This window comes from Anabrus simplex, chromosome 1 (assembly GCF_040414725.1).
Source record: "Anabrus simplex isolate iqAnaSimp1 chromosome 1, ASM4041472v1, whole genome shotgun sequence".
Lineage (NCBI taxonomy): Eukaryota > Metazoa > Arthropoda > Insecta > Orthoptera > Tettigoniidae > Anabrus > Anabrus simplex.
Genome location: NC_090265.1, coordinates 97,421,358 through 97,447,906, shown reverse-complemented (window position 1 = coordinate 97,447,906; position 26,549 = coordinate 97,421,358). Strand labels below are relative to the sequence as shown.

Below are 26,549 nucleotides of genomic sequence, written 5' to 3'. Positions count from 1 at the left end.
TCGACTAATCCATCTTCCCGAGACTCAGCCCCTGGTAAACAGGTTGTAAATTCAGGGAACGAGCAATTTTCAAATTTATCTTTTGAAGGTCCCAAAGAGTGTCTTAGGATTGCGGCGGATACCCCCGCACCGGTCCCCTTTCTCAAAATTGAGTTAAATAACGAGCCTATAACAGCTCTCTTAGATTCAGGTAGTGTTTGTTCTATTATTTCGGCTGATTGGTATTCAAAATTGAAATCTGTTTGTAAGCTTCCTAACTATTGTTTGTCGGCGATCCAATACGTTTCGGCTAATTCCTCTCCATTAGAAATTCTCGGTTCCTTATATGTCAAAATTCGTATTTTTAAATTCACATGGAAAGTTAAATTGTTTGTGGCCAAGCACTTGTCTTGCCCCATTATATTGGGAGCGGACTTTATTTCTCACACTGGTCTTGTGCTCGATCTTCAGAGTAGGTCTTGCACTTTCAAATTTGCCTCTAATTGTAACATCCCTTTACTAAAGTGTAATTCTGCATTATGTTCTTCTATTTCGCCTACCCAGGATGAGATGTTGTTAGACCTTAGACATCTACCTGAGGAGCAGGCTGATAGTATTCGCAAATTGTGTCAGTCGTTTCCCGAGGTGTTCTCTGATACTCTTGGTGTTACTGACCTTATTGAATACAAAATTGAGGTCACTGATTCGATTCCTGTCCGTTTTCCACCGTATAGGCTATCTCCACCTAAAATGAAGGCTCTGAAAGAAATTATCGATCAGATGTTGAAGGATGGTATTATTAGGCCCTCTAAGTCAGCGTATTCCTCGCCTATTTTTCTAGTCCCGAAACCCCAAGGGGGCTTCAGGCCTGTCATTGATTACAGGGCTCTCAATCGGAAGGTGGTGTTACAATCTGTGCCCCTTCCCGACCTTCATTCTTGTTTTTCATGGTTTCGTAAGGCCAAGTTCTTTACTATCTTGGACTTGAATCAGGCCTATAATCAAATTCCCCTTGCCGAAGAGTCTAAACATCTTACAGCGTTTGCCACGGACTGGAATTTATATGAATACAACCGCGTGCCTTTCGGGCTCCCCACGGGAGCAGCTGTACTCACTAGGCTGCTAGATAGGGTCTTCTCCGACATCAAATTTGAGTACTTATATCACTACTTGGATGATGTCGTCGTATTTTCAGAGACTTTTGAAGAGCATCTAGATCATCTGCGAGAAGTTCTCGATCGCCTTCGTAAAGCTGGGTTAACTGTTAAGTTGTCCAAGGTTGCCTTTGCTAAGCCCTCTATGTCTTTCCTAGGGCATATTGTGTCACCTGATGGTGTAGCCGTCGATCATTCTAGAACACAGGCCATCCGTGATTTTAAACCTCCCAAGGACATCAAAGGCATCGCCAGGTTTATTGGTATGGTGAATTTCTTCAGGAAGTTTATTCCTAACTTCGCTAATAGAGCGGCGCCCTTAAACCTTCTTCGTAGGAAAGGCATCAAATTCGAGTGGGGACCTTCTCAACAAGCCGCTTTCGAAGACCTTAAATTAGCTCTTTGTAATGCCCCTGTACTTGCTATGCCTGATTTCTCGAAGAAATTCATCGTCCAAACCGACGCGTCGTCGTCAGCAGTAGCGGCAGTCCTTCTTCAAGAGACTGAACTAGGGAGGCGACCCATCGCCTATGCATCTAGGACCTTGTCGGCTCAAGAAGCCAAGTATTCCATATATGAGCTCGAAGGTTTGGCAGTCTTATTCGCCTTAGAGAAGTTCCGTCTCTATCTGGAACATGTTAAATTCGACCTGGAGACAGATAATCAAGCCTTAAGCTGGGTCTTAGGTAGGCCGCGTCGTACTGGTCGTATAGCCCGTTGGGCCATCCGTATTTCTGCCTTCCAGTTTGATGTTAGACATATCAGAGGTACCGAAAATATTGTCGCTGATGGACTCAGCCGTATGTTTTCAAACGACGTCGAGACCCAAGAACCGGTCGACAGTTCATCACCTCCCGAGTCCATACTATCTGATGTTAATGCCATCTTAACGGATGCCCCCATGCTCTTTAGGGATATCGAGAAATACCAACATGAAGATCCGACGCTGGCTCCGATAATGGAAACCCTTTCTTCTGGGGAACATGTCATCCCTTATGTTCTGAGGAATGGTGTTTTATGTTGCCCTTCGAGGCATGACAAGATGATGAAGGTTGTCGTTCCAGCTGTCTTTGTGGCTATGATCTTCAAATACTATCATGAGACCCCATTGGGGGGGCATCTGGGAATATTTAAAACTCGTGAAAAGATTCGTGAAATGTTCATCTGGAAAGGTATGGACGGTGAAATCCGTGAACTTGTAAAAGCTTGTAAATCTTGTTTGCTCAGTAAACCCACCATGTCCACCAAGGTAGGCCTTTTGTCTTCGCATCAAGCATCGCGCCCCATGGAACGCCTGTATATTGATTATGTAGGACCCTTCCCCCAGTCGAAGGGAAATGCCAACAAATTCATCTTTGTATGTGTAGATGGTTTTACCAGATTTTCCTGGTTATTTCCGACTAAGCTGGCTACCGCTCAGTCCACCATTACTTGCCTAAATTCTATTTTTGCTTCTTTTGGTCCGTGCCAATATATTGTGTCCGATAATGCTAAGGCGTTTACATCAAATCTTTTTCGTAAATTCTGTTTTGACTTATCCATCTCTCATGTAACTACTTCTGCTTATTACCCTCAACCATCTCTGGCTGAACGGGTTAATCGTAATCTCAGGTCCGCACTTATTGCCTATCATCATGATGATCATTCCAGGTGGGACACGTCCCTGCATTGGTTAGCTTTTGCTTTGAATTCGGCGGTTCATGAATCACATAAATTTACTCCAGCTTCTTTGATGTTCAAGTTTGTTCCCAACTCGCCGCTCTCTAACCTCTGGTCTCTGAGTGACATTCTACCCGAGACAATAGATCCGGATAACATTAAAGATCTTTGGAAGAAGGCTAAAGCCAATCTTAAGGTATCTCATGAAAAGGTTAGGGAAAGGTATGATCGTGGACGGAGACCCACCACTTTGAAGGTAGGTGACCAGGTGATGGTCAAGAACTTTGTTCCCGCGGGCAAGCTTGCCCCCAGATTCCATGGGCCATGCATTATTCTGGATTTCCTTACGCCGGTTACCTTATTGTTAAGTAATCCAGCCACCGAGAGGATATTTAGAGTTCACCTGTCCCAGGTGAAACCGGTGTAATTTCTGTGTTAACTTGCTTCATATTATTTTGAAAGGAATATGAAGGTTATATTTTTTTTTGAGTTTCACTTTTAAGGCATTCTGCCCCTTCTATAATATTTTGTTTTATATGTAAGCATTTGTGTGAAACCTCCCCCGATTTGTTAAACTGCCATCCTGTCCTTGCCTCGGCCATTACCACGCTCCCGTCTCCTGCTCCAATATACACTGTGGCTTGATTGCATTAAATGCCATGGACAACTGCACGCCGCTGACCCCTCAACCTCTTCACCAAGCCTGTGCCCTCAAAAAGATGATGGTCCAACACAATTCTGCCGCCTAGCTTTAATGTTTCAGTGCCCCCGCAGCCGCGCGGCGCTGTGCCGCGACTGGGTTCGAGGACGGGCCCCCTCGGCCCCAGCGAGGACGACATGTGCACGGCGAGCCGGAGCTCTCCTCCCGGCCAAGGCTGATGTGCGGCGCACGACCTGCTACTTGCCCGCAGCCTGTATTCCTTCACCGCGGGCGCGGCGTGTTTCAACACCACTGCTCCCCTCATAGTGCGGGTGAGCGGTATCTCAGGGTACTTGAGGGGTCCGAGTGGCCTCCTTTGGACGCAAGCTGCAACGGCCGGTCTGGCCATCCAACTTCATCAACATCAACTACATGAACAGTTACTATAAGCATTGACTACACTTGGGAATTCAACAGCAATATTTGGTGGACATTGCAAAATTTTTCATCACTTTTAAGTATTAAAAGTTTATCTTCAGAACTCAACTTCTACAAACATAAAGACTGTACTTCACCTGCAACAACAAAATTTTGAAACTGAATCAAACCAAATTAAGAAAGTCTTATAAATTTTTTTTTGGCTATTAATCTCCATATCTACATCAAACTTGGACCTTGTTTTCAAACAATTTTATGTGTCACCCCTGGAGGAACTTTTGGGGGGGGAGGTCTGTACCGGGTGGTACACCTCCACACCGCTAATTCAAAATGTGCGCCAGTTGAAACTCCTCTGTTGGAGGAAGTCTGAACTTTATCTATGCTATTAATTCTCTACTTTCTCTGAAGATGTCACCACATGGAAAACTTTGAGTTTTTGAACTGTGTCATTTTTTATGTGTTTTTGTTTCGCTTGAAGTAAGAAGTGTGAACTTTCTCTTCTAGAGGACACTACTGAAGATCAACTATAGTGCACCCTAGTGCGAAGTCAAAGAACTATTTTGTTGGAGAAATTTTTATTTCAAATGTTTGTTCTTTGCTAAATTTCTTTCTGTTATTGTTTAAGTTGGCTGTATACCCCTCTTTTTCCCCTTGTTTTAGATTTATCCAATCCCGAATTTCTTTGAGTTTTTTCTCGACCAATCCGATGTATCTTCCCCCTACTTGGATATGTTTCTGTACCCTAGCCAATAAAGAATGTGCGGGAGGGTGTTTTCATTCCCCTAACGCCTAGAAACTTCTGCGAGAGGATATAAACTGCTGATTTTAGGGTCTCCGGGCCACTTCTGTTCCATCTTTCAGTGTATTAAGTACATAGCAGGAGGCGGGAAGCGCCTCTTTCCTCGGCAGCGGTCAACAACAAGGTAATGGCCGATTAATAACTTCTTTCTTTGCTAGCTCAGCAGTTTAACTCTCGGGGCGGGTTCTAAGCTTTCCACCATGTAACCGTTTCCTAAATGTAACTACTTTTTTCATTTATTCTCTTTTAAAGCTACATACTGGGATAGAGAGTGCTAACCCTCTCGAGCTCCCACTCATATTGTTTTGAGGTGAACTTATTTTTCTCAACCTATTCTTCGATAACGTAAAACAAATTGTTCTCTTCTTAAGTCACCTCTTTAGTATGGGATTAGCCCTTGTATTAACGGCCTAGTGCCAAGTAGGTCTTAATCAAAGTGTATTAGGAGTGCAAGTTCGCCTCCTTTCAAATTGTTATTTTAGAGGTCATTTAATTAACCTGCTTTTCATTTAATAGACCTCAGTAGATTGGGTATTTTACCCCTGTGTTTATGTCCGTTGAGGACAACTTGAAGGTGGAGTTTGGTGTGGCCTGGGAGAGGCTTAAATTTGAGAGCGAGTGGCTCTTTTGAAAATTGAGTGTTGTACGCCTCGTGGAGGCTTTTCAGTGTAATTTGGAGCAAGGGCTCCTAGGCATGAATGGGGTTTTCTGCCCCTCTGTTGAAACTTGTGTTTGGGGTAAAACTGAGCTGATTGCCCAAGCAGTGTAAAGTCAGGGCGCGAAGCCCAAATTCTGTAAATATTGTAACTACCCTTTTGATTTGCTACTTTGTACCTGCCATGCTTGTTATTTCCTTGTTTTTGAAAAGAAAATATAACCTTGTTAAATTTTACATTAACTTTGATTCCGTAGTTTGAGACCCGTTCACGCCCGCACCTTCTTTCACGCATAACTACCACGGATATCTCCGTAACAATAACAATAATAATAATAATAATAATAATAATAATAATAATAATAATAATAATAATAATAATAATAATAATAATAATAATAATAATAATAATAATAATAATAATAATAATAATAATAATAATGGCCAGTGCCCTCAAGAGAGACCTGGTGCAGTTCTTTTCAGTTGATGCTTTATAGGCAACTTCATGTCTGTGAGAATAGGGCCCTACGTATGATGAATTGTAATTATGATGATGGCACAAACACCCAGCCTCCAAGCCAAAGGAAGTGGAAGTTAAAATCTCCACCTGGCCAGTAACTGAACCCAGAATCCCTTGGACCAACAGCCAGCACGCTAATCATTTAGCTATGGAGCTGGACAATATGGTCAGATGAAATTTACTTATTTTTAGGCTTAACTACCATCGTAGTGAAGTAGTTTAAGTTATCCATATGCACCTTGAAAATATTTCCATCAATCCTTTCAGGAAAGTTCTAGGTTACATTTTGGGCCAAATTACAAATATTTTGCATATTTATGGTTACATACATGTTTTTATATTTAAATCCACATGTCAGTAAACAGTAATAACATTTTTGTAAAATAAAAACATGAATAATCCAGTAAACAAAGGGTTAAAATCAGCTGGAAATGGAAATTAGATCTTCTACGTATATATCTGATGTATTGAAAGAAATAGATCAATACCTAGTATACCTAGTGTAACTTAAAGGATAAATAATTATGCAGTAAAAATTGAAACAATACGAACCAGAATTGACAATATATTGTTGAAATGCATGTAGATGATGCTGTAGCTATTGCAAATACAGTACATTCATTTTTCAACCACAAGGATTTTCACTTCTGTATTTAGAACGGTATGAATACCAAGTTAACCTAAGTAAACCCGTCCTCATTACTTCAATCTGTGAAAAGCATTTTTCAGTTACTACTGATCTGCATTTAGAGCAGTCGCCCAGGTGGCAGATTCCCTATCTGTTTTCCTAGCCTTTTCTTAAATGATTTCAAAGAAAACGGAAATTTATTGAATATCTCCCTTAGTAAGTTATTTCTTTCCATAACTCCACTTTCTATAAACAAATATTTGAAATTTTTCCTCTTGAATTCCAACTTCGTCTTCAAATAGTGATCTTCCCTACTGTTAAAGACACCACTCAAACTCATTCATCTACTAATGTCATTCCACACCATCTCTCCACATACAGCTCGGAAGATACCGCTTAAATTAACAACTAGTGTTAGGTTTAATGGTCCACCCAATCAATACACTTCACTTTATGAGTGAAAACACATTCAATATTAAAATATATTAAACATTCTTTGGTACATGTTTCATCTAATTTAAGAGTTTTTCAGCCATAGTGTCTCGTAACAGATTACGATACATCATCGTTGCTGTCTAATAATTTTAAAAATGGAAGAACCCATATCCTTTACGAACTGTTTGAGAATACACTAAAGACATTAAACACTATTTTTAATAAAAATGTCCATCACTTCTTGTAAAAATTCTTCACATGTTAAAATTTGAATGATATTTCCTTAAATATGACATGCAGTGCTGGTAGCTGGTAGCTTCAGTGTACTGACTGAGGGAGATTTGAACTCTGGCCTCAGAAAAGGAAAATGGGACCATATCCACATCAGAATATTGAAAGCTTTAATTCTTATGAAAATCCCTTTCAAAACACAAGGTATTTGTCGTATTAGGAAACTAATGCTTTTGAGATAGCCTGTCGTATGGCGTAGATCTGCGCTGATGGTCACCACCATACTGATAGCTTTAATTCTTATTAAGATTCCTTTCAAAAGCAAGGTCTGGAAAGAAAGAGATATACTGTATATAATGAATGGTTTTAAAACCCTCAAATATTAAAGAAATGAGTTTCTGTCACAATTGCATGACATAAAACCTTGCCATCAAAGTTGGTGAAACTCCCTATAGCTGGTTCCCATCCGAGCCTCGCTCTCACTTTCTTCTCGCCACGCTACTCCGCATGTTATAATTATGTTTCCTCTCGCCCAGTGGGACTTGGCTAGGGGCAGGAGGGGGAGCAGTGCTATTAGTGGGGGAAGTGGAAACAGCTCCGTCTATATGCAGAACGGAATGGTGGGATGTTTGTTTTAGAGGAGGTGAATTCAAATTAATCATTTTTCGTGATGATAAAAGCAACGGTATCTGCTCATATAATGTGTTTTTGTTCTCTTGTACGTCATTCAAATTTTGTTTGTGTTAAAACTCTGGTCCAAACCTATATAAATATTTTCGTATGTGCTCATCAGGTTCCCTTTGCTAACTTTTTTTAATATGGTCAAGTCTCTATTTATGTCAGTATATTGGTGACCATATCTCCCATATGGACCCTCATAGCAGAATACTTCCTATGTCTTTTAGCACTGATGTGTTCCAGATACCTAGTTTGAAAACTCCTACCTGTTTGTCCCACGTATGTGACAAAACATTGATCGCACTTAAGTTTATAGATTCCTGAACCTAAGTAATTCTCTTTATTGTAATTTACACTATTATGGTTGTAAAATATATGACCATTAATGTTCTTTGTTGAAAATGAGACTTCATAGTAGTGTTTCTTAAATAATTTTGTGATTTGAAAAATCCCTGTAATGTAAAAGTAGCACACTTTGAACTCTTATGATTCTCTGGTGCTAGTCTTATGTTGTTCTTTCTTTTTACTTTGCTTATAATTTTATTGATGGTATTAACATTGAACCCATTCATAATTGGTATCTTCTGTATGTACTGTAATTCTCTTTCTGTATGAGATAAAGGTAAATTGAAGGCTCGATAAATCATATTGAAATAAGCAGCCTTTTTATGACTCCCAGGATGTAAAGAATAATTTTTAATAGTCACCGGAGTAAACATATCCTTTTTTTTTTTTGCTAGTGGCTATACGTCGCACCGACACAGATAGGTCTTATGGCGATGATGGGATAGGAAAGGCCTAGGAGTTGGAAGGAAGCGGCCATGGCCTTAATTAAGGTACAGCCCCAGCATTTGTCTGGTGTGAAAATGGGAAACCATGGAAAACCATCTTCAGGGCTGCCGACAGTGGGATTCGAACCCACTATCTCCCGGATGCAAGATAACAGCCGTGCGCCCCTAACCGCACGGCCAACTCACCCGGTCATATCTTTTCTATATACTAAGAGAACTTACTGGGTTCCCTCTTAACGGTCACATTCAAGAAATTTAAAGCATTATCCTTCTCATTTTCAAGTGTAAACTTTATTCTTTCATCTAATGAATTTAAAAATTATAAAATATTGGTACTATTGTTATAACATTGATACATTATTACAAAGGTATTGTCCACGAATTGTGTCCAAAAATACAAACCTTGAATATGTCCAATTATTTTGTGGTGTTCTAATGGTCTAAATAAATATTGGCCAGGATACCCGAGGCTGGAGCTCCCATTGGCAAACCCTCTTGACTATAAATATTGTTGAACGTAAAATATTTTTTTTGTGACAAACTCCAAAATTCTCATGAATTGTTCAATCTCTAACTTCCCCAGTTGACTTTGTCTAGTTAAATTCGTTCTAATAATATCTATTGTTTTACTGATCGGGATATTTGCATACATATTAGTTATGTTTAAATCTAAGAATTTCATTTTTGTACGTATTGAACTGAGAATGGAAGATAGGAAACTTAAAAGGGTCCACCTTTTCAATACAAATAAAGGTTATAGTTTATTTACAACATATATTTACACTTGGAACTAGTCTTGATGCTGTTTGGCGTCATCTTCAGCCAAAATGTGGGAAATAGGCATAGCATGTAGACATTTATATTATACAAGGTGTTACATCAGTGTGATTAAAAGAGAGAATATGAAGATGTGAAGTACAATGTCAGTTTCAAAATGGTCATGAAGGGTGAGTCAAAATTGTATAAACATGAGATAACATAAACACATAAACAAAAAACATATATACATATAAACTGTAACAAAACCATGCGGAAGTACGAGATGATTGGCATTGGAGATTCAAATTATTTCAGACACTCTTCCATTGAATGTTGCCTGCCGCGAGTGTAGTACAAAACATAGGTTAGATTTCAATAAACACAATCGTCTCAAAATGTTAAAAATGTTAAAAATGTTAAAAATGTTAAACTTTTTTTGTATTCGAGCTGTGGGGTCCTTATTAGCTCTGGAAAGTGACTCGTCAGAAGAAAACTTTCCTGTCTTTTAAATATAAACTTTTCTATCCAATATGACCGTACAATAACCTTTATCTGCCTTAGTCACAATAATGCCAGTGTCTTTTATTTTATTCCTAAGAACCTTGTTACATTTTACCTTGTCCAATGGAATATTGGTTTTAAGCTGACTAAATAACCAAGGGAGTCTTTTCTTTATTTCGTACCTAAGATCGTCTTGAGAGTCTACAGGAAGTTTTTGGTTATTAGATTCTGCTTCGGTGATAGTTGTAATGATATCATCATCTCTGTTAAAACTTGGCCAATTAAATTTAGGTCCTCTATTAAGTGTTCAATTCTTGGTCTGTGAAATGGATTCCAGAGAAGTTTTTGACCGAATAGACTGAAATTGTCTTGAATAGTTTTTTTATTATTTACTGGTGACAAAAGGTCCCATGAGCCTCTGGCTTGTGATAGGGACAATACAGTACATACTTTTTTAAGGCGACACAATAATTACATTTCGTATACAATAGCTTTTTCTGTAAAGTGACAAGTACATTTTTGGATAACTAAGACATTGCTTTTTCTTTTTTTTTTTTTTACATGTTAGGATCATAGTTTTTCAGAAGTATATTCACATATTGCATGGCTGTAATATACTAAATATGGACAATATATGTATTATTGTATTAATTAAAGCAAGTTATATAGAGATTATATTAAGATATCTGTAAAAGAGTAATATTCCTTCAGTTTTTTCTTATAACATATAACTGATTTAGAGTTCTTTATAACAGGAGGCAACACATTATATTCCCTAAACATTGATGATTCTATGCTTTTCACTCCATACTTTACTGAATTAGAGTGAGAGGGATATATCCTTAATGATCCTCTAGTTTCATATCCATAGATTTCACTGAAATGGGAGAAGTTAACAGTAGAATGGGTTAATTTCCTGTGTAGCTGATACATAAAAACTGCTGATGAAAATGCAATTTGTTTATGGAATGGCAGAATATTTGACTATGAAAAAACTTCATGTGACGGTTTGAGGAAGGACAATCCATACATGATTTTGAAGATGCGCTGTTTTATGAAAGATTAAGTATTTTGTTTTAGTCACATTTATGATCGTTTTTTGAGATAAAGCCCAGTCCGATCTTCTTCTTTCTTCTTTTCCTACCGCTTTTTCCCACACCTGTGGGGTCGCGGGTGCGATCTGTGTCGCACATGTGGATTTGGCCCTGTTTTACGGCCGGATGCCCTTCCTGACGCCAACCCTATATGGAGGGATGTAATCACTATTGCATGTTTCTGTGGTGGTTAGTAGTGTAGTGTGTTGTGTGAATATGAAGAGGAGAGTGTTGGGACGGACACAAACACCCAGTCCCCGAGCCAGAAGAATTAATCAGAAGCGATTAAAATCCCCGACCCGGCCGGGAATCGAACCCGGGACCCTCTGAACCGAAGGTCAGTACGCTGACCATTCAGCCAATGAGTCGGACATAAAGCCCAGTCAGATAACTTGTCCAAATCACAATTTATATCTTCCATAATTTGCATTTCACATAGTCCTTTGTGAGTTATTAAGATATCATCGGCAAATACTTTACATTTTCCCTTTAGTGTTAAAGATTGTATGTCATTAATATAAATCAAAGATAGAATAGGACCTAGTACTGAGCCCTGCGGTACTCCCATTTTTGTTTGCTGCTTAGAACTTTTGGTATCGTTGATCATCACATATTGTGTTCGGTTTGATAAATAATTTTGGAACCATTTGTGTGCTAAACCCCTAATTCCTGCTAATTTTAACTTGTTCAGAAGTATTTTGTAGTCAATCAGGTCAAATGCTTTTTTAAGATCTATGAGTAGCCCTGCTGCTAATTTATTTTCATCCAAGGTCTTTTGAACATATATTACTGTATCAAATACAGCTTTATCAGTTCTTCTATTTGGGAGAAACCCATACTGATTATTGAAAAAGTAATTAGTTTTACACAGAAAATTTACCAATCTTATTTTTACTACCATTTCTATGAGTTTTCCAATTGCAGATAATATACTAATTGGCCTGAAATTGGATGGATCTGTGTTATCTCCTGATTTAAAGATAGGTACAATTCTGGCACATTTGAGTAATTGGGGTATTTCTCCACTGAGAATTGAATGGTTAATAATTTCCACAATATATGGCACTAAACTTTCAACACAGGTTTTTAACATGACAATGGTTATTTTATTTTCTGTTAAATTATTTTTATTTTTTAGAGAAGTGATAATTTTAAGCACTTCACATTCATCAGTTGGAGACATGAAAATACTATTAGTTTGACTTTCAGCTGTTGTGCTGCCATGAACTTGCTCATCTTCAGGAAGACCTTTTCTTATATTTTCAGCTACGTTAACGTATAGTTCATTTAGATTATTGCAAATGTCCTCTGTGTTTGTAATGCTGACATCATTTACCACCAGATGGCTGATTTCATGTTTATGTCCAAGCTTTCTATTTAACACTTCATTGACTACATACCATGTTTCTTTTTGGTTTTTGCAATTCTGTAATCTGTGTTCATAAAACCTTTTTTGTAACTCTCTCTTCAATTTGGTTATTTTATTACTGATTCTTTTGTATTCTTCAATTACTTCCGCAGAGGGGATTTTTACTTTAGTTTTTGAAAACAGTGAGTCTTTGATGTGAATCAGTGTTAGTAATTCTTGGGTAACCCAAGGTTTTAGGGGAATGTCTCTGGGGTTCTTTCTTTTTATTGAAATGAGCTGGTTTCAATTCTTGTGCTAATATACTCAATAAATTTATTATAATAAGTGTTTATATCCATTTCCTCACAGTTAAATTTATTTTGTAGGATATACTGATTTAATTTGTTGTAATTTACAGATTGCTTACCACTATCTTTGATTATTGGTACTACTGGAACTGATTTTTTACTAGAAATTTCACATACCAGTAGGTAGTGATCACTTAAGTTATTTGTTATATTGAATATATGCCATTTTTTACTACTATTTGTGATAAGTATGTGATCAATTAATGTGGAGGTTGTTTTCGTTACTCTAGTTGGGTATTTGTTATTACATGTTATATAGCCGTAAGTTGTTATTAAATTGTCATACAAAGTTCTGTTTCTGGAGGTTGAAAGCAAGTCTATATTTGTATCTCCAAGTATTATTGAAGTATGCTCTAACTACTATTTAGGATATTTTCTAGATCAAACATAAAACTTGGCGAGTTATTTTCCTGTGGGTTGTAAATGGTAATGATTTCATATCTTTGATTTCCTTTTGTAATCATGACTTGCAGTATGCTATGAGATTTATTTATTTCATTTATGACATTGCTTTTCCATTTGTTTTAAACATAAAGCGAAACACCCCCACCTATCTGCTCTCTTACCACATGATGAGAAGTGTAGTTTTTTATTTCAAAAGCGTGGGTTAGTTTGTTGGTTAACCAATTTTTGGAGATTGCAAGAATATCTACTTCTTTAATCTGATCTAAGATAATTTAGATATCATCAAATTTATTTTTCATGCTTTGTGCATTTATATGTAGGCCTTTCAATTCACATGATCTACTTTCTAAAACTCTATCTTTAATATAATTATTTAGGGTTTCACTTTTAAATTCGTCTACTTTAAGAAATTTGTTTTCAGGATCCATGTTTGGTTATGTAGAACAAAAATTTGAAATTAAGAAAAGAAAGCTTGGAATTGAAACGGGGACAACACAAGGAAAGGTTACCTCGTTTCCAGATCAGCTGGAGTGAGCAAGTTCATGCAGAACTTCAGGGTTTGCCACTAGCCTCGAAGGACCGTCCTGGAACTTACGGATATACACTTTACAGTCCCTGACTCATGTGCCAAATATTTTCCCGTTGCCGTAGTTCGCAGCATTTTTTGGCAAGGGTCTCATTCCTAGGCGTTAAGTGCTCGTTGATATAGATGTTATTTACTGAACTATATCCGATTTTGTTCGTTTTTAGTGTCTTTTTTGTCGTCTGCAACTGAGGATTTCTTCTTTCTTCCATCGATTAACAAACTTCACGATGATAGGTTGTGGTCCAGGTTTCGTGGATGGAAGTCTGTGTGCGGCATCAATATCTTCGGGCTTTATATCGACTCCCAGCGCCTTGCCAACTTCAGGTACTTTCTGGAACACTTTTTAATCCTTTTCAGCAGGAACTCCATACACTAGTAAATTGTTTTTGCGTTGATACTGCTTCAAGTCTTCTAGCTCGTTCATGGCTGCCGTTGTCGCAATTTCCGCATTTTTCTTATCTTTCCTCAAAGTGTCTAGTTGGTTCTTGAGGTCATCACATTTTTCGGAAAGAAAGGTTGCCAATTTCCATAATTCTTTGTTTTCTTCCGTTAGTACTTTGAGGGACTCTTCAAGTTGTTTGGAAAAGTTTGCCATAACCTCATTTATGTTAGGTTGTGCAATGCAGTCTTCATGTTTACACGACCATTGGAATTGTTCTTCCTTACGGAAATTTTGGAGAGTTTCTTTGTTCATTTTTACACATGTTACATGGAACCAACGTTCGCGTTTACCATCACAGCCTACAGCCTGTTGATTGTTTTTTATTTTCTTGCCACACGGGGAGCACACGAACACCATGATGTTGTTTATGTTATTTATTTAGTTGTAGCTGTTTGAGTGCTAATTAGATTTTGTTTTAATGGTTTCCTGAGTTATTAATGTTACTAATCTGCAGTATATTCCTGAAGAATTGTGGATATTACTCACATAAATTTGGTTTATTTTTCGTCACTTCACTTAATATATCACACACACACATTAGAACTTTAAAACATGGACGGTTTGATCACTCCTTTGCACTGTTATATAAATAATATTAACTATGATTAATCCTAAAATAGCATCCACTCAGAGCTCTGACTTGGAGATAGAATTAATGGCTGATGATGCCTGCAATGCCAGGCGAAACATGTACCATATTCAAACTTAATGTAATGACATTGTTATAGTCATAAAGACTCAACCAGTATTGAATAGGTGGTTTCAATAAATTAATGTTTAACATTTAATAACATATTGAATAATTTGAAGGAATGCATAGTGTGAAAGGGTTGAAGAGTAAAACTATCCAATCTATTAATTAATTCCATTGTGTTCTTGATGGATTTATTTGAAAAAAAAATGTGATGTTTAACAAGAAATGTCTGAATGAACTATGCTAACTTGTAAACAGGACTAGGTCTGTAATTTATAATAGGTCGAATGGGGACACCGGCCTTGTAGATTTTGGGGAGATATATTGCTGTAAACTTGGATTCATATTTATTAACTTTTGTTTTTCTTGTTCAGTAAAAAGAAAGGAAAAATCTTTTAAAATTTGTTTTAACTGTGTAGGAAAGGAATGTCCCCTGATTTAACTAGCGGCGTGACCACAAGGTAAACACAGCCAATGCCTGCTCCCCATATTCCCTCAAGTCGTGTTTGCCCTGTTATAGTGTGCGGAGTGTAGCCTTGTCGTGAACATGACAACATAATGGTACAACGACGCCATTTGGACCTCGTTTTGCAGGGTAGAATACTCGGCCACCTGGAAGCAGGCTAGACACAGACTGGAAGTGTCATTTCCAGGCTTTGGAGAAGATATCGAGACACAGGAGGTGTTAGTCGTAGGTCAGTACCAACCACCACACAGCAGGACCAACATCTGGCCTTAACCGCCCGACGAAATCAGAGTGGACCTGCAAGACAATTGTCGGCGGAGCTTGCAGCCATCTCGGGGGTTGCCATTTCCTGGCAAACTGTGTACCGGAGGCTCAGAACAGCAGGGCTGTTTGCCTGACATCCAGCGGTGTGTGTCTCGCTCACTCCAGCACACAGACAGGCCCATTTACTGTGGAGCCATCAACATTGAAACTGGACCATGAATGAATGGAGGCGTGTGTTCTTCACAGAGCTCTTCAGTTTGCAAAACAATTCCCATCGCACATTAATCTGGAGAGAACCAGGTAGCCAATACAACCACAGGAACATCGTGGAATGGGACCAGTATGGTGGTGGTGGCGTCATGGTGTGGGGTGGCATCATGTTGAATGGCTGTACGGACCTGCACATCATCATGGGTAGTCCGAGGAACACTGTTAATGCTCAGAGATACAGGGATGATGTACTGAGACCAAATGTTCGACTCTTCAGAGGCGCGGTTGGTCCAGACTTCCTCTTAATGGACATAATGCCCGACCGCACCGTCCTGCTCTGGTGGATGAATTTCTGGCTGGGGAAGACATTCATCGCATGGACTGGCCAGCAAGGTCTGTGGATCTGAATCCTATAGAACATGCCTGGAATGCATTGGGGAGGCAAACTGCATCCCGTCAGACTCCACCAAGGACCCTCCAATACCTTCGCATTGCCCTTTTGGAGGAATGGGATCAGCTGCCACAAGAGCTCTTGGACCACCTGATAGACAACATGCCATGTCACTGCAAAGCATGTGTGGCTGTTAGGGGTAACCATACACCCTATTAACAGCATATTTTGTTGCGGAAGACATTGCCAAGTTTTGTTAGTTGTTGTCAAAGGTTCATGTTTGTGGGTTACTGTAGTCACGTCCTAGTTCGTGAACCATGGGCAACGGCTGAGTGGCCTAGTAGGTGGTCCTGAGAGTCGGGATACCAGTTGCTGTGGAATGGGAGTGAACATCTCGGACATATTCTGAGTCATGGCCCTCCTTGTGCTCAGGCGGCTAGGACTATACAATTCACCGGTGGTCCATAACCCATTAGAGGAGAGATCCTCACTTCAACTATGTGCCAGTAGAGTAGCATTTGCTTCATGAATTTACCGAGCTCAGAACATTTTAAGCAAGCCTCGGACCTATGGGAGTACCAGAGTCCCACTTCCATTTGACAGGCGAGGGACTCTTGGCGAACAAAATGGAATTCTGTGGGGAGCTATCAATATTAATAGGGCTTATGGAAGAAAGAAAGTAGAACTGGCTGAGACAGAAAAGAGGATGCATCTGGATGTGCTAGGAGTAAGTGATATTCGGGTAAGGGGAGATAACGAGGAAGAGATAGGAGATTATAAAGTGTACTTGACGGGTGTTAGAAAGGGAAGGGCAGAGTCTGGGGTAGGGCTCTTTATCAAGAATACCATTGCAAGCAACATAGTTTCTGTTAGGCATGTAAATGAGTGAATGATGTGGGTAGATTTGTCAATTGGAGGAATTAGGACTAGAATTGTGTCCGTGTATTCACCATGTGAGGGTGCAGATGAGGATGAAGTTGACAAGTTTTATGAAGCATTGAGTGACATCGTGGTCAGGTTTAACAGCAAGGATAGAATAGTGCTAATGGGCGACTTCAATTCGAGAGTTGGGAATAGAACTGAAGAATACGAAAGGGTGATTGGTAAATGTGGGGAAGATATGGAAGCTACTGGGAATGGGAAGCATTTGCTGGACTTCTGTGCTACTATGGGTTTAGCTGTTACGAATACATTCTTCAAGCATGAGGCTATTCACCGCTACACATGGGAGGCTAGGGGTACCAGATCCATAATAGACTATATCTTAACAGACTTCGAATTCAGGAAATCTGTTAGGAAAGTACAAGTTTTCCATGGATTTTTCAATGATACAGACCACTATCTGATCTGTAGTGAACTAAGTATCTCTAGGCCTAGGGTAGAGAAAGTGAAATCTGTCTGCAAACGAATAAGGGTAAAAAATCTCCAGGACGAGGAAATTAGACAGAAATACATGGATATGATTAGCGAGAAGTTTCGAACAGTTGACAGTAAGCAGGTTCAGGATATAGAAAGTCAATCAATCAATCAATACTGATCTGCATTTAGGGCAGTCGCCCAGGTGGCAGATTCCCTATCTGTTGCTTTCCTAGCCTTTTCCGAAATGATTTCAAAGAAATTGGAAATTTATTGAACATCTCCCTTGGTAAGTTATTCCAATCCCTAACTCCCCTTCCTATAAATGAATATTTGCCCCAGTTTGTCCTCTTGAATTCCAACTTTATCTTCATATTGTTCTAACCGATCACCACCCTCTAGGACCCCGGTAACACCTAGCGGTGATGAGGTTAATAACCTTACCCACCAGTTGAGGGAAAAGAAGGAGATAGGAAAAGAGAGAGAGAGGGAGAGAAAAAGAGAGAGAGAGAGAGAGAGAGAGAGAGAGAGAGAGAGAGAGACTGGGGAGAAGGTTGCTATTGTGTCCGCCCCATAAGGGTAGATTAAGCGAACACAAGAGAGAACAAGGGCGAAAAAGAAGCAACAAGTAACAGTACATCAAAAAATTCCAAGGATAAAAACGGCACCAGCCAACAACATGATACTAAAATTACCCAAAAGGAAGAAAAGAGAGACACTTACCCAAAACGTGGAGGAAATGCGACTTAAGGTCCGTGGACAACCAAACAAAGAAATAGTTGCAGCGCTGCACCAAATGTGGCAAATGAAAACCAACTTTCAAGTGATATGAAAGAAAACTTTAATAGACATTTAAATGAGAGGTAACATTTCAAGATAATATCAGGAGTGGAGCTAGGTTCATTATTAATTCAGATAACACCTTGAACCATATTGTTTAAAAGAAAGTAAATACTCGATTAACAATAATTGGATTAACCTGCAAGAAATTAATGTGATTAATAAATAAATACCCAATGAGGCAGCTTTAAATAAGAAAATGCAGACTTCATTTAACAAAATAAAGGAACTAAATCGTAAAAATCAACAAGAAAAAAAAACAACAGTGACCTCCATACCGTCAAACAAGATAATTAAATATTGATTTAAATGTGATCGATCACGCGTTTAAGAGAAAAAAAACAAATACCATATTTAGAAACAAACCGTAGTTCCATGACCTTCAGGCCGGTTGCCTTTTAACTTTACCACAATTCGTTCCAATTTCTACCAAGGGCAATTTCCAAGGGCACACGAAAATAAAGGAAGAAGTTACACATTTCGCCCAGCCAAAAAACGAGACGAAACGACCAAAGGTAGGCCGAAATAAATCACTTTATATGAAAGAAATGCCAACGATACCAGGGAACAAAATATATTCATCCCACAAGAACACACCAACCAACAACAATCACGGTAAAACAAAAGCCACAACCATTACCCAAACACACGTTGCCATAGTAACGGACAAGCAAGCACGGTCTACAAAAGAGAAGGAAAACCAACGGTTTTAAGTCAAAAATAAAACAGAGATCCCAGAAACAATGCAAAAGAACAAAAGGAGAAATAAATCCCAGAAGGCAAGGAACCCGAAGGAAAGCTAACCCCGCTACCTTGGAAACTGCGCCTTGGTTCACACCTTATTGTACAATCAAGTGCAAAAAAAAAACTTTTACAGAATTTTACGATAATCATACTAATTTTTTCCACCGTGCGAACTGCATTCTAAAATGATTAATTGCCGAAACCGTTTCCTAAGGTTCACAGACGCACACGATATCCAGCACAATTTTCGAAGAGGAAGTCTTAATCCAAATATTATTATTATTATCATCGTTACAGTTATCTTGAAGTACGCCGAAACACATAAATCTTCTTGCTTCCCCAGAATTACTTTAATCCAAAACAGTTACATACCTTTGAGTCCAGAAAAATTGAGAAGTTCAAACCTTGGCCATTGTTATTGAAGACCGGCAACCACGAGGCCGTGAACTAAAGTTGTTCACCAAGGATCCTGGAGGATTATCGTAGCAAAAACATAATCCAATGAAACAGTAGGAGGCCAGCAACTAATAGAATATGGGATAATCCCTCTTAAGTTGGTTTCATGGGGGTTTCAGCAGTACCACCCGCCGCATAGCGGAACACTCACATACACGTCTATCCATGGCGGCTACAGCACGCCGACTCCCTCGGAAGTCGTTGCTAGGGGTGAACAGTAGACTCGCCTCACCACTCGCGCACGCGCAGTAGGCGCAGACCAAAACTCCGTTCAACAGCGCGCGGCATATCATACCAAGGTAGATATTGGCGAAAGCCGATTGACATAGAATTTCCAAATGGCAACACACATGCCAGTTCGAAAAGGTTATGGGGGGGGGGTCACAAACTACTTAATACTGTCTCATTGTGATCTTTCCTACTTTTATAGACGCCATTCAAACCTATTCGTCTACTAATGTCATTCCACGCCATCTCTCCGCTGACAGCTCGGAACATACCACTTACATGTAATAAATATCATGTACATGCACACAATTGACATTTAAAAAATTAAACAAATATATACAAATTGACATTGAAAACTGGGATGAAATTATGAGTAAATTTGAAAATAACTAGGTTCTAACATCTTGAATATGCTCATCATGCCACGATGCTAAACATTTGTTTAGTTATTAGATGTTTTACATTAAGGCTGAAGATGGCCAGCGCCGGCCGAAACTAGTCCCTAATTAATGTAATTTAGAATATTGCATATTATAGTATTGAAGGGTAGAGCATTATTACATTAATTGAATAATTATATTGTAATTACAACCAGGAATGAGTTAGCTGGAAAATTTTAATGTCTGCCTTAAAATACCTATACATACCCTTCCATTTTTCACTAAAATTTGTATGACTGCCAATTATGCTTGCCATCATGTTATCCTTAGCTGCCTTCTTTGCTAGATTCAATTTTCTAGTAAGTTCCTTCAATTTCTCCTTACTTCCACAGCCATTTCTAACTCTATTTCTTTCCAGTCTGCACCTCCTTCTTAGTCTCTTTATTTCTCTATTATAATAAGGTGGGTCTTTACCATTCCTTACCACCCTTAAAGGTACAAACCTGTTTTCGCATTCCTCAACAATTTCTTTAAACCCATCCCAGAGTCTGTTTACATTTTTATTTACTGTTTTCCACCGATCATAGTTACTTTTTAGAAACTGCCTCATACCTGCTTTGTCAGCCATATGGTACTGCCTAACAGTCCTACTTTTAAGACCTTCCTTTCTATCACATTTATTTTTAACTACCACAAAAACAGCTTCATGATCACTTATACCATCTATTACTTCAGTTTCCCTATAGAGCTCATCTGGTTTTATCAGCACCACATCCAAAATATTTTTCCCTCTGGTTGGTTCCATCACTTTCTGAATCAGCTGTCCTTCCCATATTAACTTATTTGCCATTTGTTGGTCATGCTTCCTGTTGTTCGCATTTCCTTCCCAATTGACATCTGGCAAATTCAGTGAATGGGTGGCACAGTGATGCTGTAGTAGAAACAGCAAGGGAATGCCTAGGAACAACTCTGTGTAAAGATGGGAAAAGGTGAACATCATGGTGGAATGATGAAGTGAGAGCAGCTTGTAAATGTAAAAAGAAGGCTTATCAGAAATGCCTCCAAACAAGGGCAGAGGCAGATAGGGATTTGTACATAGATGAAAGAAACAGAGCAAAACAAATAGTTGTTGAATCCAAAAAGAAGTCATGGGGAGATTTTGGTAACAACCTGGAAAGGCTAGGTCAAGCAGCAGGGAAACCTTTCTGGACAGTAAAAAAGAATCTTAGGAAGAGAGGGAAAAAAGAAATGAACAGTGTTTTGAATAATTCAGGTGAACTCATAATAGATCCCAGAGAATCACTGGAGAGGTGGAGGGAATATTTTGAACATCTTCTCAATGTTAAAGGAAATCATCCTGGTGGTGTTGCAAACAGCCAAGCTCATGGGGAGGAGGAAAATGATGTTGGTCAAATTATGCTTGAGGAAGTAGAAAGGATGGTAAATAAACTCCATTGTCATAAGGCAGCAGGAATAGATGAAATTAGGCATGAAATGGTGAAGTATAGTGGGAAGGCAGGGATGAAATGGCTTCACAGAGTAGTAAAATTAGCATGGAGTATTGGTAAGGTACCGTCAGATTGGACAAAAGGAGTAATTGCACCTATCTATAAGCAAGGGAACAGGAAGGATTGCAACAACTATCGAGGTATCTCATTGATTAGTTAGTTTTTTTTTTTTGCTTTACGTCGCACTGACACAGATAGGTCTTACGGCGACGATGGGATAGGAAAGGCCTAGGAGTTGGAAGGAAGCGGCCGTGGTCTTAATTATGGTACAGCCCCGGCATTTGTCTGGTGTGAAAATGGGAAACCACGGAAGACCATCTTCAAGGCTGCCGACAGTGGGACTTGAACCCACTATCTCCCGATTACTGGATACTGGCCGCACTTAAGCGACTGCAGCTATCGAGCTCGGTCATTGATTAGTATACCAGGCAAAGTATTCACTGGCATCTTGGAAGGGAGGGTGTAATCAGTTGTTGAAAGGAAGTTGGATGAATACCAGTGTGGTTTCAGACCACAGAGAGGCTGTCAGGATCAGATTTTCCGTATGAAAAATGCTACGAGAGGAATAGACAGTTGTGTTTATGTTTCATAGATCTAGAGAAAGCATATGACAGGGTACCGAGGGAAAAGATGTTCACCATGCTGGAATTCACTATGGAATTAAAGGTAGTTTATTAAAATCAATCAAAGGCATTTATGTTGACAATTGGGCTTCAGTGAGAATCGATGGTAGAATGAGTTCTTGGTTCAAGGTATTTACAGGGGTTAGACAAGGCTGTAATCTTTCACCTTTGCTGTTCGTAGTTTACATGGATCATCTGCTGAAAGGTATAAAATAGCAGGGAGGGATTCAGTTAGGTGGAAATGTAGTAAGCAGTCTGGCCTATGCTGACGACTTGGTCTTAATGGCAGATTGTGCCGAAAGCCTGCAGTCTAATATCTTGGAACTTGGAAATAGGTGCAATGAGTATGGTATGGTATGAAAATTAGCCTCTCAAAGATGTCAGTAGGTAAAAAATTCAACAGAATTGAATGTCAGATTGGTGATACAAAGCTAGAACAGGTAGATAATTTCAAGTATTTAGGTTGTGTGTTCTCTCAGGATGGTAATATGGTAAGTGAGATTGAATCAAGGTGTCGTAAAGCTAATGCAGTGAGCTTGCAGTTGCGATCAACAGTATTCTGTAAGAAGGAAGTCAGCTCCCAGACGAAACTCTCTTTACATCGGTCTGTTTTCAGACCAACTTTGCTTTATGGGAGTGAACGCTGGGTGGACTCAGGATATCTTATTCATAAATTAGAAGTAAAAGACATGAAAATAGCAAGAATGATTGCTGGTACAAACAGGTGGGAACAATGGCAGGAGGGTACTCGGAATGAAGATATAAAGGCTAATTTAGGAATGAACTCGATGGATGAAGCTGTATGCATAAACCGGCTTCAGTGGTGGAGTCATGTGGCAAATGGAGGAGGATAGGTTACCTAGGAGAATAATGGACTCTGCTATGGAGGGTAAGAGAAGTAGAGGTAGACCAAGACGACGATGTTTAGACTCGGTTTTTTTAACGATTTAAAGGTAAGAGGTATAGAACTAAATGAGGCTACAACACTAGTTGCAAATTGAGGATTGTGGCAACGTTTAGTAAATTCACAGAGGCCTGCAGACTGAACACTGAAATGCATAACAGTCTATAATGATAATGTATATATGTAATGTATGTATCTACAGTATGTTGTCAAAGCTTACCTTAGCTATCAGAACTTTTCTGACACTTCTTTTGGACAAGTTGTGTGACATGTGGTGTGTATCAGAGCTTCTGTTTGTTCTGCAATCCATCTGACATTCCTACCAGGCGGTATGGCCTCGTTTAGTGATTATGCTTAACTTTTGGACTAGTGTATTTTAATACCTTCAAATACCATCAGACCGAGTGAGGATTGAACCTTGGGCTCAGAAAACCAGCACCTTCATCGTCTGAGCCACTCAGCCCAGCATAACAATTCCAAGAATGTAATAAAGAAATGTAATAATCAGAACTAACTTACGGGTTTGTTTCAACTTTACGGCTATCTTGAGACATCCAAACACGAAATTTTGTTCGAGCATTCCAGACACATTGTTCATGACCAAGACCACAAGCCCAATGTAGGATGAGTCTGCGGTGGAGACGTTCTAGATGAGTATCTGCAAGGCGTTCTTCAAACTGCAATTTGTTGTAGAGTGGATTTATCAACTGTAGCATGTATGCCTGTATGCAGAAACATGAATAGAAACTGATCATCAATATGATATTAGTGAATGAGGACATTTGAAAAAGTAGGTACACGATAAAAATAGGCATTATTAACCCAAATCACATTCCAAATAAAAAATTTGCAAATTCTGGATGAGTTTACCATATCATGAACACTTCCAGGTCAAGTACCAAATTCTTTTACAAGTACTATTTTTAGGCTGATACCACATGGTACCACTAGGTCAATCTGGTAGCAGAACTTCACAAATAAGGGAAGTCATAGTAGTTGTCTATATCTCGATTATAAGGAGTGTTTAGGAGATTGTTGAACAATAATAACACTGAATTCTGAATGAAGGTGTTTTAGTATACATTTTATGATTAATTTGTGATATTTTATTTACAACAATAATTACTCGGATACCTCAAAGCTTTCCGTTTCTCAATATTTTGAGCACCACAATGATATTAGCTCTGGTTTTCTTACAGAGACTTTTAGTTCTTAGCTGAGGACTGAACATACAACATGAAAATAAATAAAACAATCAAGGGAGAGTCCAGCATTACATTTCAGGCACACTGTACATCCACAGAATGTGCACTACTCTCCTGCACAGTGGCATCTTGGCTTTGTTGGTACACAAAATAGTACAGTCTGTTGTATGTCTACAGGGGATATTTCCTTCAGTTATGCTTGTGAAAAGGCAGTATTGGTACTTGGCAAGTCCAGTTCTAAAATCCACTTTTGCATCACTATCTCTGTGCTGAAGTGGTGTCAGAAGATTGTGCATAGCGTCACATCAGGCCATGAAAAATAGTTGTTGGTCCACTTGTCTGATTCTTCAACATGAGGTCTTCTTGTGCTCGCTGCTGCCACCCACTCAGGTTACTGAGGAGACCCCTATCATCTCCATCAGCTGAATCTTCATCGGACACAATTGCAGCATGTGGTGGCTTGATATGAACACGACCAATGTCTATATCTTCCTCATTAGCTAGGGCAATGACTTCATCGAGTGTGAGATTCCTAGAACAAAAATCAGATTACTAGCATTTAATATAATGTTTATTTTATCATTTATTTATAACTTAGCTCCTTTTTTTTGTTATATAAACAAATTTAAGTTGGTTACAATTGAGAAGTCGTATTAATGAGCAGACAAGGACAGTGAAACTATCACACAATTCTTTTCTTATCCACTCACTATATATAATGACTGAAGTGACAGGGTATTGACCTAGTGGTACTGTACGATACCAACATTGTTTACATGCAAATGTATAATATATTTATGAAACTACCTATTCTAAAGTCATTGCAGGCAGTCAAGTACAACTCCCAGTGATTATTTTCAACAAGTACAACTTAAAGTTAAGTCAAAATGAAGCATACTTACTCCAAGGGAGCAGCCATATCCATTGCCTCCAAGCAATGAACAAATTTTAGGTCATGATTGTTGAGGAGAACAGTCAAGTCGACAATACTTCTTCATACAGCTAACTCACCCCAGCATATTAAATCTGAGAAAGAGGTGGAAATATAATGTTCTCACACGAAAATCGATTACAGGCTGGAAAATATAAACGTATATTTATACTGTTACCATACGATACTGCTAGGTTAATTCGTGTAAGAGCAATAAAATCTTAGTATTTCTTTCTAATTAAGATTTCTCAGTTTCATTTCTACACAGTATCAGAAATGGAAAGTATTTCACCAAATGGGATGGCTCTGAAAGATCTACACTTCTAATAGTGTTTATTAAGATATAGTTTCTTCAGCTTGTCCCAGTTATTTCTAGGATTGCTGGCACCATCCTGACTCATTTTTGTTTTGGTCAGGTGTTTAAGTCTAAATATCCTCTGATGTCACATGATTTTTGGGGATGAAAATCTCAACCCAGGTTGAGGCTTCCAGATGGGAAGCCAGCAACCAAGCCACTCAATCATGCCCCACTAATTGTTTATTAGGCTGATTATTATTATTATTATTATTATTATTATTATTATTATTATTATTATTATTATTATTATTATTATTATTATTGTCCGAGATGCATAATTTGCACAGGCATTAACGTTGATGAAGCTAATCGAAGTCATGTACTTGGCTCAAAAGCCTGCACAGCGTTTCGTGAAGCTCTCGAAAAGGCTAAAACTAGCAGTAAATATGCAAATATGCACAGGAGTAGAACTGCCAATTATCTTTTGACGCAGATGACCTTTGAGATAGGAGTAGACGTATTTCTTCTCAGTGAACCTTATCAAGACAGAGACCACCCAGGATGGTTCGTGGATAATTGTGGGACAGCTGCAATTTGGATACCAGATTTGGGTAGATGCCCAGTATCAAACCAAGGATGCGGAGACGGTTTTGTTTGGGTCCGCACTGGTAGATATACTTTAGTGAGCTGTTACTTTATGCCAAATGAGTCAGTATTTGAATTTCAGGCTAAGCTGGACGGCCTAGAGGACGTATTACAAGGTTTTGACAACGGTTTAATCGTGGCTGGTGATTTCAATGCCCAAGCACTAGAATGGGGTATGCCACAGTATGACTCTAGAGGGCGCCGAACTATGGAGATGGCCGCTAGGCTGGGTTTGACGGTCACTAATATTGGAAATGTGCCAACTTTTTGACGACCGGGCTGTAGAGGAACCATAC

At 38.9% G+C, this 26,549-nt stretch overlaps 1 protein-coding gene across 2 annotated transcripts in view; it reads right to left on the bottom strand.

Moving 5' to 3' along the window:
• Positions 1 to 26,549, bottom strand: part of LOC136884362 (aminopeptidase N) — a 386,248-nt gene that overhangs the window by 83,948 nt on the left and 275,751 nt on the right. For both annotated transcript variants that reach the window (XM_067156506.2, XM_067156496.2), the window contains exon 11: positions 23,694 to 23,896. In XM_067156506.2, the coding sequence (XP_067012607.2) occupies positions 23,694 to 23,896 (203 nt within the window). The remainder of the gene's footprint in view (positions 1 to 23,693; positions 23,897 to 26,549) is intronic.